At 34.1% G+C, this 12,972-nt stretch overlaps 1 protein-coding gene across 2 annotated transcripts in view; it reads left to right on the top strand.

Moving 5' to 3' along the window:
- Positions 1-341: 341 nt before the first annotated feature.
- LOC106756199 (ABC transporter D family member 1) overlaps positions 342-12,972 on the top strand; it is a 26,083-nt gene continuing 13,452 nt past the window's right edge. For both annotated transcript variants that reach the window (XR_001375465.2, XM_022778847.1), the window contains exons 1-13: positions 342-562; positions 724-856; positions 2,130-2,272; positions 4,866-5,133; positions 6,624-6,848; positions 7,415-7,612; positions 7,767-8,221; positions 8,355-8,493; positions 8,580-8,658; positions 10,057-10,295; positions 10,410-10,714; positions 10,793-10,898; positions 10,984-11,142. Coding sequence is in view for 1 of the 2 variants with exons in the window: in XM_022778847.1 (XP_022634568.1) it covers positions 2,211-2,272; positions 4,866-5,133; positions 6,624-6,848; positions 7,415-7,612; positions 7,767-8,221; positions 8,355-8,493; positions 8,580-8,658; positions 10,057-10,295; positions 10,410-10,714; positions 10,793-10,898; positions 10,984-11,142 (2,235 nt within the window). In the remaining variant the exon portion in view is untranslated. The remainder of the gene's footprint in view (positions 563-723; positions 857-2,129; positions 2,273-4,865; positions 5,134-6,623; positions 6,849-7,414; positions 7,613-7,766; positions 8,222-8,354; positions 8,494-8,579; positions 8,659-10,056; positions 10,296-10,409; positions 10,715-10,792; positions 10,899-10,983; positions 11,143-12,972) is intronic.

Raw genomic sequence — 12,972 nt, 5'->3', positions numbered from 1 at the left:
ATAATAATCTTGTAGCTCTCAATTCTTCATCCCTACACTAAGTAATTTGATCAAAGAAAGCTTCATAATAGACGAAACTCTCACCATTACCATAATCCCTACACTTTGAGCTTTTATGGAATGGAAGATCCATTAAACAAATTTTATGCAGCAACGTTTTGTCAGTTTCCAAGTAGAACTGAAACAGATTTCAGAAATTTTATAAAAAAATTCACATTAGAATTGGAAAGACGTACGCAATAATCTCATGTAAAAAACAAATACATGATTTCATACTTCCGTGCACAAACACATTACATAGTAATATAGAATATTGATATATTGAATACAAAATCGGCGTTACTGAAGGTGGGTGTTTTATTCTATGCTACGTTTCCTTTTTAGCCCGTAGATTTTCAGATACTCCATTATCCGTTATCCATATATTCAACCCAAATCAAGGACCCGACCCGATCACACACCATTCCGCCGTATGTCAAAACTCATCTCATTTTCTTCTTTCTCTTCTCTTCTTTTCAATCTCCAAACGCGTGACTCACTTCTCAGCTAAATTAATCGACAGGTATTGTTCAATGTCTTCTATTGTCCTGAATTCACTGCTTCACACTGTGTACCACGTGTGAATTTCATGAATCTGCTTTGTTGTTGTTTGATGATCGACGTGATAATTGTAATTGAGGTTTTCTTCTAGTGTTCAATGGAATGACTGTAACTTCGTTGCAGATTCTGGTCGGTGCTGAGTTTTACTATTCACTTTTTCATAACAATCGATGATGTCTATTCCTTAGAGGGGAATATGCTCTCTCACCATGCTTTCAACGTGATAGAGCATGGCTAATGCTATCCACCTTTCACTGTTAGTTATCTCTCTCATTTTTCTTCTACTACTTGATTAATACTATTGCGTCTTTCGTTGATACTTTTTTGTTTCTACATGATTTGTGCCTCAGTGTTAAGGTCTACAATCTGCATTTCGTGGTGCAAATCGTTTATGCGTAGGGGTACAGTGCCATTAAAAAAAAAAAAAAAAACCTAGGGTATGGATGCAGCAGGATTTCATATAGAAGTATCAAAACGGAAACGAGAAGTTATTCACTCGTAGGAAATATTTAAAGAAGACACACGGTTTTGTAGGAGTGAAGTAGTAGCAAATCAAAAGTGACAAAGCTTAGTATTGTACATGGACTGACTTGTGTACTTGAGAAATAAGTGAGCATTTTATATATAATTATGTGTAACATCAAGCACTAGTATTTGGGATTAGTCCAGGTTAGGCGATTGTTTGAGGGGACTACCCACGTCTCATAGGTTAACTAGTTTGATAGGCAAATGGGTTATTTCTACTGTTTGTTTGTTCCTTTAGTGGCATGCTTACTTTAACCTTAATTGAGCTCAGAAACAAACAGCGCTGAGGCATTTGGGTGTATTATCTGTTGATTCGGATTGGAACAATATACTGAATATTTAGTCATCGAGTAATTTTTACTTTTTCGTTTTTTGTTATTTAATTTTCGAACATGTGATCCGCTCAGTGGGTGATCTACAAGTGCAACTGGTAAGTGAGAAGATAAAAAGTTCCCATAAACTTTTGAAAGGCAAATGACAACATCCTTTTGCCGATTATATGACGTAGTATTCGCAAATTTATGTGCGATCGTTAATACTCTGTGATGATGGAAAAAAATGGTTCCTGCCAAGAAATAAACAACAATACTGGGGGAATGGAATAAAGATAATTCAAAAGATAATTTTAATTTTCCTGATATTTGTTTGTGCATCATCTCCGCTTGGCTATGTTTTCACATTTGAGGTTTTTGGATGAATGCAAACGCCCTAATTTATTTGTTTCTGCCTTAAAGTGTTCATAAATGCTATTGAGTCTCAAGAAATAACTTTTGCAACACCTTGGCGTTTTATTTCTAGCTGTAGTTATTTGATTAAACCTTTGATTACTTCAGGTCATCATTTTGTGTAACCTTAGGACATAATTCTCCACAGTTTTTACACCTAAACATTATTTTCACATTGTTTGACTTGTCTTTGGGATCCTCGTTAATTTGAAAAGGATTGTGCCCCTAAGCATTCTGGCTGCTGACGTAGCTATCATTTCTGCATGAAATTCAATGTAGGCTAGATTTTCTTGTTCGTGCCAAAAGAGGAGAAGCTACAACCCATTGATTTTTTTATACGGGAAAGGTTGATCTTCCAGGATGTCTTCTCTTCAACTGTTGCAACTAACTCGGCATGGCCAGAGTATTCTGGCTTCAAGAAGGTATTGATCTGTACTTTTATTTTCCGGTGATTCTTAATTTCGTACCAAGCATTGAATTTGGCTTACCATTAGACTCAAATTGTTTGTTTTGCTGATCTAAATATCAATTTTATATTATTATCAGCTATTCTGCTCATTATTCCTAGGTATGTTTTGAAGAATACATGTTTCACACCTGGTTGTATACTCTTCCCCCTTGCCTACCACTAAATGCAGAACCTGATGCTAAAAGAGTGTGTACACACTAAAATAGAGTAGTAGTTCTCTGTTACAAAAACCATATACAGATAAGAGAATTACAACAGTTATAAAGGAAAAACATAAAAGAGAAATATTTCTAACACCCTCCCACTTGCTCAAGCTGGGTGAACTAAAGTTTGTAGATCAACCACTGTGAGCTTGGATCTAAGAAAAATACGTCTTGTAGGAGATGGAGGTTTAGTAAGAATTTCTGTCACTAATCATGGTCAGGAATATATTGAACCATCAGTTGCTTGGAAAGCATTCTTCTCAAACAAAGAAAATGAAGTGCTGTTTGACTTGGAATGTAGAATGGGATTACTAGAATGATTAACAACTTTAAGATTGTCACAATAAACAACTGAAACACAATGAGGGTAACAAGTTCACTATGTAACGTTTGAATCCAAGAAGTTTAGTGGTGGAAGTTCAGTAAGAATGTCTGCCCATTAGTCATGGTTAGGAATATGTTGAACAATTAGTTGCAAGGCAAACACTCTTATCAAACAAAGAAAACATCTAGTTCCATGTTTTTTGACATGGCATGTAGAATGGGATTATGAGAAAGGTTGACAACACTAATATTGTCACAATAAACAACTATAAAACAATGAGGGATAGCAAGTTCATTAAGTAATGTTTGGACAAAAGAAGTTTAGTGGTGGTAGAGGCAAGAGTTTGATATTTTGTTTTTTTACTGGATCTAGCAACAAAGGTTTGCTTATGAACCACCATAAAACTGAAGTAGGAGCAAGAAATATTGTACCTCGAGAAGTGGACTGACAATAACTTGGATCAGCAGCCCAGTTTGCATCACAACAAACTTTAATCATTATAGGTTGATTATGAAGAGCTGGAATAACTTAGATACTAAAGTAAAGGAGTTCCATTTAAATATCTAACTATGGATCTTATTGGAGTACAATGATATCCAAGAGGAGCTGACATAAACTTGCAAACTTTGTAAACAAAGAAACATATTTTTGATCTAGTGTTAGTGAGGTATTGAAGATCACCCACCACAGATCTATAAAAAGATGGATTGGGTAATAAATCAAATCCTGTTAGAGAGTTTACAGCCTGAAATCATTGGAGAAGAAACATGCTTACCCTCAAGCATGTTTGAGTCGTGAGAACAGACCCATTGGATTGAGGTCAAACTTCTATACCGAGAAGTGATTGGGACTGCATAGTTGTTTTTGTGAAAAAGCTACTATAATCTATTAATGAGATAAACTGCAGTGATGCATGGTTCCTATAATTTTGAGGTTAGGGGCCTTGGCTCAGAAGAGTGAGACTCATGTCAACAATAAGACAATGATTTCTTTCAAGAACTCCATTTTGATTGAGTATGAAGGCATATTATTCTGTGATTATACCAAGACAAACAAGATACTCATGAATAAGGCAATATTGACCACCCTAGTTAGAATAGCTTTAATCTTCTTATTTATTGATGTTCAACTATCAATCTTCTTTGAAAGTGGACTTTAAACCTAATTTAACTTCACAGAACTAGCTTACAAAGGGAAGTTTATACAAACTTATATACTATAATTTAGTTAGGGATCACCATGCTCTTAATACCATATTGACTGAAAAACGTGACACTAAAAGAATGTGTACTTACTAAAAGGATTTGTAATTTTTTGTTATAGAAACCTATATATAGATAAGAGAATTCTAAGTAGTATTGTCAATTTATAACTCATCTTAAAGAGAAAAGAGAAATATCTCCAATACCTACTCTCCCACAAATCTCATAATCCAAAAAGGAGTACATAAGACCAAAAATCATATGATACCTGTGAGGGAATTTTGGCAGTACTGAGTGGTGATCAAGTTTCATCTAAAAATACAAAGATCAAATGATATAATGCTTATATATACTTTTTCAGTATGCACATGATGCAATCTTGAGACTTCTCGTGCTAACTACTTAGAAATGGGTAATTTATAACATTGGTATGTAGCAAGAATGAAGGTAACATCCCATTTTGGTTTCCAATTCCCCCAATTAACTGCATATTGAAACTGTTTTTTTTTTTTTTTTTTTTTTTTTTTTTTTTTTCTATTAATTTTTATGACCTTTTAAGTTCCCATTTGTTAAAACCGATTGTTGTATTTAATAAATGAAGTTTGTATTTTGTATTCAATCTTCTCTTCCTCTTTTTCCAGCATCTCTTTGTGGTATCTCTATATTTTTCCAAAAAGTAAAATAGACATGGAGTACCATTAGGACCCATACACCAAAATTTGGTTTCTGACTGGGACCACTGAAACGTACTGTTGTTTAACTAATTTGCATGTATACTGTAACATTGCTGATGCTTTCTCCATGGGTTGATGACAGGAAAACTTTATTACTTGCATCTGGTATCTTAATTGCTGGAGGAACAGCTGCATATATGCAGTCAAGGTTTAGAGTTAGTAAACCTGATTTATTTGGACATTGCAATGGGAAAAACAGCGATAGTGAAGTCACAGAGGAGGTTGGCGTTAATGCAACAAAAAATAAACAAAAGAAAGGGTTGAAGTCACTCCAACTCCTTGCTTCAATTATACTGACTGACATGGGAAAATTAGGTGCAAGGGATCTTTTAGGTTTAGTTGCCATAGCGGTAAGTCTGTTTTATTGTGGATGATTATGCTTCATGCATGACTTCAATTTTTCAAAATGAGGCATAATTTAATGTTCGTATATATATTCAAGTATTCATCGTGTTTTTTTGACATCTATTTATGTTTAAAATTATGAAATGTAGCCCTGATTTAGAGCTCACCACTTGTGTATATAGTCATTATACTGGTGAAAGAGATCAATAAAAACCAAGTAGTTTTTATAACCACTAATGTGATTTGTGGCACCCAATTCAAGAAACCAAGGACCAAAAGAGTTGGAATGAGTGAGGCAACAAAAGATGTACTTATGTGTGCAACAAAAGCGGTGGCACCAGAGCTCTGACATCCTCATATCATTTGAGAAATTTGTTAAAGATAGTAGACTGTCTTGATGGATCAGATGAAGTAGGAGTGGTAGAAGAGCCCATAGCTATTTGTAGAGATAGAAAATAACTACTTAGAGGGAAACAGCCCAAAAAACAGTGAAAAAATTCCAACAAGGAAAGAGGGTGGCGAGATGAAAAAAGAATGGCTAGAAAAAAAGATTAAAAATGATGTCATAAATAAAAAAGTTTCAAGAAAAAAATTTAGCACTCTCAGGAAGGCAAGCATTAATGCTCTTGATACCATGTTGAAATAAAAGACAGAGGCATAGGCCGAATCCTTTGTGTAAAATACACACATAGGATAATGTATTTCTAATAAAAATAACTAAAAAAAATGAGCCAAGCAAATTTCATGATTAATACATATCATATTATATCTAACAATATCTAATATTATCTAATACTTTTATTGGATTTGGAGTGGATTGTTCCATAAAAGTGTCGACTGTAGAGCAGTAAACAAAAAAAAAAATATTGTTTGCATATTGAAAGAAGAAAGTACAGAACGGAAAGAGTTATAACTTTTCAAATATAAAAATAGCCCTCCTTAAGAGAAGGTAGATAAAAAAAATCAACTTGGCCAAGAATTTCCTTTATTCCTTTCACTGCTTTATTTTATGCTTATGGAATGTCAAAAGTCCGTATTTTCTTCACCTCTTTACAGCCTGTAATAGCTGGATGGTCTGGAAGGAAAAACAGAATACTTCTATAATAGGAAGTATCTTATTAGCTTGAAGTTTTCATAAAACCACAGCTCTTAGTTCTGATCTTAACATAAGTATGGTTTAGCTTTATTACTGTGTATGTGTATATAGTATACGGGCTTGCTCAGACAGTGTAAGAATGCATTTTACACTTGCTACCTTTTGGAATATGGGCGCTTAGAATCTCAGTATTGAAGCCTGTGCTGGTAAAGGAAATCGTGGAGAAAATTAAAGATGAAACATTTTATTTGTTTGTCTAAACCTTGGAGACTGATCCTCATATACCAAAAACTATATGGATATCAGAAACTGTACATATTGGTTTAACTCCCTCTCTCCAAAGAAATAAATTACATAGAGGTTAAAATTAATGACTTTTAGAATTTTATATATTTGCAGGTGTTGCGGACTGCTTTGAGCAACAGGCTCGCCAAAGTGCAAGGCTTCCTATTTCGTGCTGCTTTTCTTCGACGTGTACCTTTGTTTCTTCGGCTAATTTCAGAAAACATTCTTTTGTGTTTCCTTTTGTCAACCATTCATTCTACGTCAAAGTATATAACAGGGACTCTGAGTTTACATTTCAGAAGAATATTAACCAAGATTATTCATTCCCACTATTTTGAGGTATAAATTGTTAAATTGCATGGTAGTTGTGTCTATTTTAGATTGTCTGTGTTGAACTATCAATCATCTTATATATTCCTTGTCCCTACTGTCTTAAATATTTAGTTTTTGACTTCCTCCCTATGTGGTTTATCTTTTTTTTTTTTTTTTACTTTCGTGTTTTACATGAATGCCAAGTCTATTTTCACATTAACTACAATATTTTCAGAATTTGCGTGATGGTACCTTCTATTACTTAAATAACATGCATCGTAGTTGGTTTTGAACTGTTAATTTTGTGGGTATATGAATTTAAATTTGTTAAAGATAGTAAAACGAATGGAAAAAGCTCCTATTGTCCCCAGCTGGCTATTTTTTGGATCTTGGGCTGCTCGTCCTGGACCATTCGGAATGTTTTTTCAGAACTATCTAAAAGACTTTTTCAAATTCCAAGTATGCTATGCCGACACACTCATACTTTTATATTGTATGAGGAGATTATTCTCAGAATTGGCCAGTAAAAAATGCATCATAACCATGTTTGTTTTTGTGATGTCTATATGTTTATCATTTTGTTTTGCTTTCAGAACATGGTGTATTACAAAATATCGCATGTTGATGGTCGGATAACTAACCCAGAGCAAAGAATTGCCAGTGATGTGCCAAGGTTCTGTTCAGAGTTAAGTGAAATTGTACAGGATGATCTCACAGCCGTTACTGATGGACTTCTATACACCTGGCGTTTGTGTTCATATGCTAGCCCAAAATATGTCTTCTGGATATTGGTATCTCTTTAATTGAACTATTCTGGTTTATAATTTCTGATTACGCACTTGTATTCATACTTAAGTATTTTCTTGTTTGTGGAAGCTGGTTAATATTAGATCTGATATTAGATTCAGTGCTTGCCTTGTCAATCTACTGTTATGGATTTTTCAGGCCTATGTACTCGGAGCTGGTGCTGCAATCAGAAACTTTTCTCCTTCTTTTGGAAAACTTATGTCTAAAGAGCAGCAATTGGAAGGAGAGTATCGACAGCTTCACTCACGATTGAGGACTCACTCAGAAAGTGTAGCATTCTATGGTGGAGAGAGGAGAGAAGAAGCCCATATTCAACAGAAGTTTAAAACCTTGGTTAGCCATGTGTATAATGTGCTACATGACCATTGGTGGTTTGGGATGATTCAAGACTTATTATTGAAGTACCTTGGTGCTACTGTTGCTGTTATTTTGATTATTGAACCTTTCTTTTCTGGTCATTTAAGGCCTGACAGCTCAACTTTAGGGCGGGCAGAGATGTTAAGCAATCTTAGATATCATACTAGTGTCATAATTTCTTTATTTCAGTCTCTAGGAACTCTTTCTATCAGTGCAAGACGGCTCAATCGTCTCAGGTCTGTTAGATATTTCATTTCAGTTGTTTTTAGAAGTTAATATGAGAGGCTTTTATTGCGTGCCTTATATGCAATACTTTATAAGATCCATTTTGTCTGCCTCTATGTTCTGACCTATCTGTATGTATTACAGTGGGTATGCTGATCGCATTTGTGAATTAATGGCTGTATCAAGGGACTTAAGTTTGGTGGACGAGAAATCTTCCCTTCAAAGGAAAGCAAGTAGAAATTGCATAAGTGAAGCTAACTACATTGAATTTGATGGTGTGAAGGTAAACAAATCTGCTCAACAATCTATCATCCTTGAATTCATATAGTGTTTATTATGTTTTATTAGTGATGGTGCCCCCAAATTCAGGTTGTGACCCCCACTGGTAATGTCTTGGTGGATGATCTAACTCTTAGGGTTGAATCAGGATCAAATCTTTTGATTACAGGTATCCGAATCTTTTCCTTAAATACTGGCCTTTCCTAAGGAGGTACTACCAACATGCACATTCTTTTGATTACATTCTGTAGTCTCTGTTACTGGTTGAAGTTTATTAAAAATCACAAACTTTAGTGAATCAGGAGCAGATATTTTGATCACAGGTATCTGAACCCTCTGTTTAAATGATGCTACCAACATGTACATTCTTTTGAACACATTCTCTAGTCTCTTTTACTGGTTGAAGTTTATTAAAAATCACAAATTTTAGTGGGTCCTTGATAGGGTTCAGTGGAAGGGTTTATACACGGAGAAATAAATAAAGGAGGCAGTTATAACCTCCTGTTGTATAACAGACTATTATATATAGTCTGTGGGAGGCTGTTGTTAGGGAGACTTTTTGGGCGTTTTGGAGGAAAAGGGATTTTGGGAGAGTAAAGGTCCTCTTGAAAGACCTTTGTATCTTGGAGACATTGTTAATCCTGTCACATTGACAAAACAGATTGGTTCTTGATAAAAGTCATTCCCTTCAAACATGGGCAACTCCATGCTTTTAAGACAAGGCCTGAACAATTCTTCTCCCTCCTCATCTGATCTACTACTATGTAGATATCTTTCTTCCTTCTTCTCTTCATCATTAACCAAGTACTCTCCTCCTTCAGTTAGTTTCTTGCTTTTCTTAATTTCTGGTAACAGTTCTTTGATTTCTTTCATGTCTTTTAAACTTTCTTTAATAACAGTCATGTCAGCATTCAGGTCATCAACCACATTCCCTTGTTCACTGGCCCATCTTTCCAATGCACTCAAACACCTTGACCCATCTTTCCAATGCACTCAAACACCTTTCCATATTGACCCACAATAGATTTGACAGGTTGGACCAATTTGTTAGTAACCAAGAATCGAAAAGAGAATGAAAATAAAGGTTTTTTTTTTTTTTTTTTTTTTTTTTTTTTTTTGTTGAATAGAATGAAAAGAACAAAAAATAGAAGAGCACTCTCTTCTTCAAGGGCTTCCCCTCCACAAAGACCTAAAGCTCACTCTACAAAAAATCACATCCTTTTCCCCCTTTACTCTCCTTCTTTCCTGTTTATATCTAACTAACATTTAACTAATATCTAACTATTTTAACTAATTTCTCTTCTTTGTGTATCATAGTGCCTACTTTCCATTTAATTGGTCTCTATCTCTATATTGGTATTTTTCAATAAATTTTGACTAAGAACGGAGTGTTTTAAAGTGTGTTGCTAGCACTCCCCTTTCTTTCTTTTCTTTTTTTCTTGGGCTTAAGTTAGCATTGACAGTTGATGTTGTCTTTTATCTATTTCTTTGTTGGAAGAGTCATTCTTAAACTGTTATCTGTGATGGTTGATTGTTTGACATGTTATTAATGCTTCTTTGGCTGAAGGTCCAAATGGAAGTGGCAAAAGCTCTCTTTTCCGGGTTCTAGGTGGCCTTTGGCCACTGATATCTGGACATATTGTGAAACCTGGAATTGGCTCTGATCTTAATAAGGAGATTTTCTATGTTCCCCAAAGGCCATACACTGCTGTAGGAACACTTCGAGATCAGTTGATTTATCCTATTACTGCAGAACAAGAGATTGAACCACTCACAGACCGCGGGATGGTGGAGCTGTTAAAAAATGTAAAGTTCACATTTAATCCCATGTTTTTCTTGATTTCACACAAATATGTAGCAGTTGATTGATAATTTTGTTGATGGTATTGTTTATGGAACTTATGTGTGTATGTACCCAAGGTTGACCTTGAATATCTGTTGGATCGTTACCCTCCTGAAAAGGAGGTAAATTGGGGTGAGGAACTTTCATTGGGTGAGCAACAGAGATTGGGCATGGCTAGACTTTTCTACCACAAGCCTAAATTTGCTATTCTAGATGAGTGCACAAGTGCTGTGACTACTGATATGGAAGAACGGTTTTGTGCTAAAGTTAGGGCAATGGGAACATCATGCATTACCATATCACATCGTCCGGCATTGGTTGCATTTCATGATGTGGTTTTATCCTTAGATGGTGAAGGAGGATGGAGTGTACACTATAAAAGGTTGGAACTTTACTGTGCAGTTTTTATTGTTCTACTTTGGAGTTATGTTATTGTCTGAGGTTAAGATTTAAACTCCAGGGAGGGCTCTCCTACTGAAAGGGAGATTGATACAATGAAGGCATCAGAAACAAAACGACAGAGTGATGCAAAGGCGGTTCAACGTGCATTTTCCATGAGCAAAAAGGTTTGGATATTTTCTGATTTGGTTCTTTTTGCCTTCACTGTTCTCATTTTACGTTGATTGTAAAGATTGACACCTTTTTGTCTAGGATTCTGCATTCTCAAATCCAAAGGCACAGTCGTATTTTTCAGAGGTGATATCATCATCTCCTTCTATGAATCATACAATTTCACCTTCTGTTGTTCCCCAACTCCGTTGTAATACAAGGGTATTGCCATTGAGAGTAGCTGCCATGTGCAAAGTATTGGTGAGTACCTTCTGTAAATATTATGCTCTCGTAAGTCTTTTACTAATTTGCGTGCGTAACGGTATATTTGACAACTTCCATCACTTTGATTTATTCTGAATGCTTTTAGACTGTTTGAATGAAGAATTTTAAAATATTTAAAGGAATTTGAAACGCTAGAAATTTAAATTGCTTTAATTTAAAACTCCTACACTTGAAAATGTTTTGTTTGGATAGATCAATTCAAACTTCTTAAATTTCAAATTCTTAGTTTGGATTGGGTAATTTAATTTCTACTATATACAAAAGAATTAAATATATATTTAAAAATTGAAACTCAAAATAAAACAGTAACTAATTTTAAAATTTTAAAATATATATTTAAAAATTTAATTTCTACTATATCCAAAAGAATTAAATATATATTTAAAATTGAAACTTAAAATAAAACAGTAAATAATTTTAAATTTTTAATGAGAAAAGACAGATGTAAGAAATGAGAGGTATGAAGAATTTCAAATTCCTGTCTTTTTGTCAAAATTTGGAATTTTATAATTTTATGCAATTAAAATACTTATAAATGTAGAAAATTTCAATATTCTTAAATTAGCTATCCAAACATGTTTTGCCATAAAACATTTTAAATTCTATATAAAAATGAATTACTCTGAAAATTCTTCATCCAAGCACAACATTAGAGTTTACTTATGGAACTTTTAGGTATTGTTATTTGGCTGTGGAAATTGTAACTCCTTGCATTTGTTAAATCAATTATCTGCCTTTGATGCTGATATTGACAGTAAAGTAGGTGTTAAATTGGCTAACTAGTAAACAATTTTGTTTTCAGTCTTTTTCTGTTTGGGAAGCTGATGATTATGATTTTCTCTTCAAATTTTTATACTGCTTTTCTTTTTATTGCTTTTTAATCTGATGTAAACAAGCGTACAACTTTAAGATGCGGCTGAAAAGTCCCTATTTTTTTTTTTTATTTTCCCATTCATTACTGGTTTACTTCAAGGATCAATGACGCTGCTCACTGCTCACAGCATCCATATGAAAGTTATAATCCTTTGTCAGGATATTGAGAAAAATGGGAAAAGCCGCTTTTGACTAGTTCTACTTCTCTTCCTTAATTCTACCTTCCAATGCAAAACGTGTAAGATTTGAACATTGAAATGCAACCTGTAAGCAATTCTTTAATTTTTCAATTGAATGAAAATTAACTCAACAGGATCTTGAATTTTCATGATACTCACAATTCCCACATACACAGTAAAAGAGAACTAACCTGGATCCATTGTGCACTTCTTCCTGTTTCTTCCTGTCAATCGTTCTCTCTCCTCTTACTTCTCTTTAATGCCTTCTTGATGATATAGAAGTTGCAAGGATAGTTTCTCTGTCAAAGTGTCTTTTCCAAGAACGTTCGTTCTCTCTTTTTCACTTTTCAGAAACGTAACTNTGTTCACTGTCATAAAACTTTTTCCTCTTTTATGATATTTTAATTAACCTTAATAAAAATACCAAAATGCCCTTTTGAAGTGAGAAGAGAGGGATTAATTTTAATAACTCTAAAATAATCCCAATAACTTTAATACTTTAATATTCTAATAATCATCACATTAGAATCTTTACATTAAAATTATACCTTACATTACATGAACCAATGTTAATTATTAATATAATTTAACATTCTCCNACTTGGTTCATGTGATGACTTGAAGATCTAAAAAATAAACTTTAAGTGCGCACCATTCATTAGAATTATCAAGTCATCATCCTTATATGAATTGAAATGATTGGATCATGGCGGGCAAAAGTCATGATCGACAAGATTCCTTCCATGTATCACAT

This window comes from Vigna radiata, chromosome 2 (genome assembly GCF_000741045.1).
Source record: "Vigna radiata var. radiata cultivar VC1973A chromosome 2, Vradiata_ver6, whole genome shotgun sequence".
In the NCBI taxonomy this organism is placed as follows: Eukaryota; Viridiplantae; Streptophyta; class Magnoliopsida; order Fabales; family Fabaceae; genus Vigna; species Vigna radiata.
This window is presented reverse-complemented; position numbering and strand designations above follow the sequence as displayed.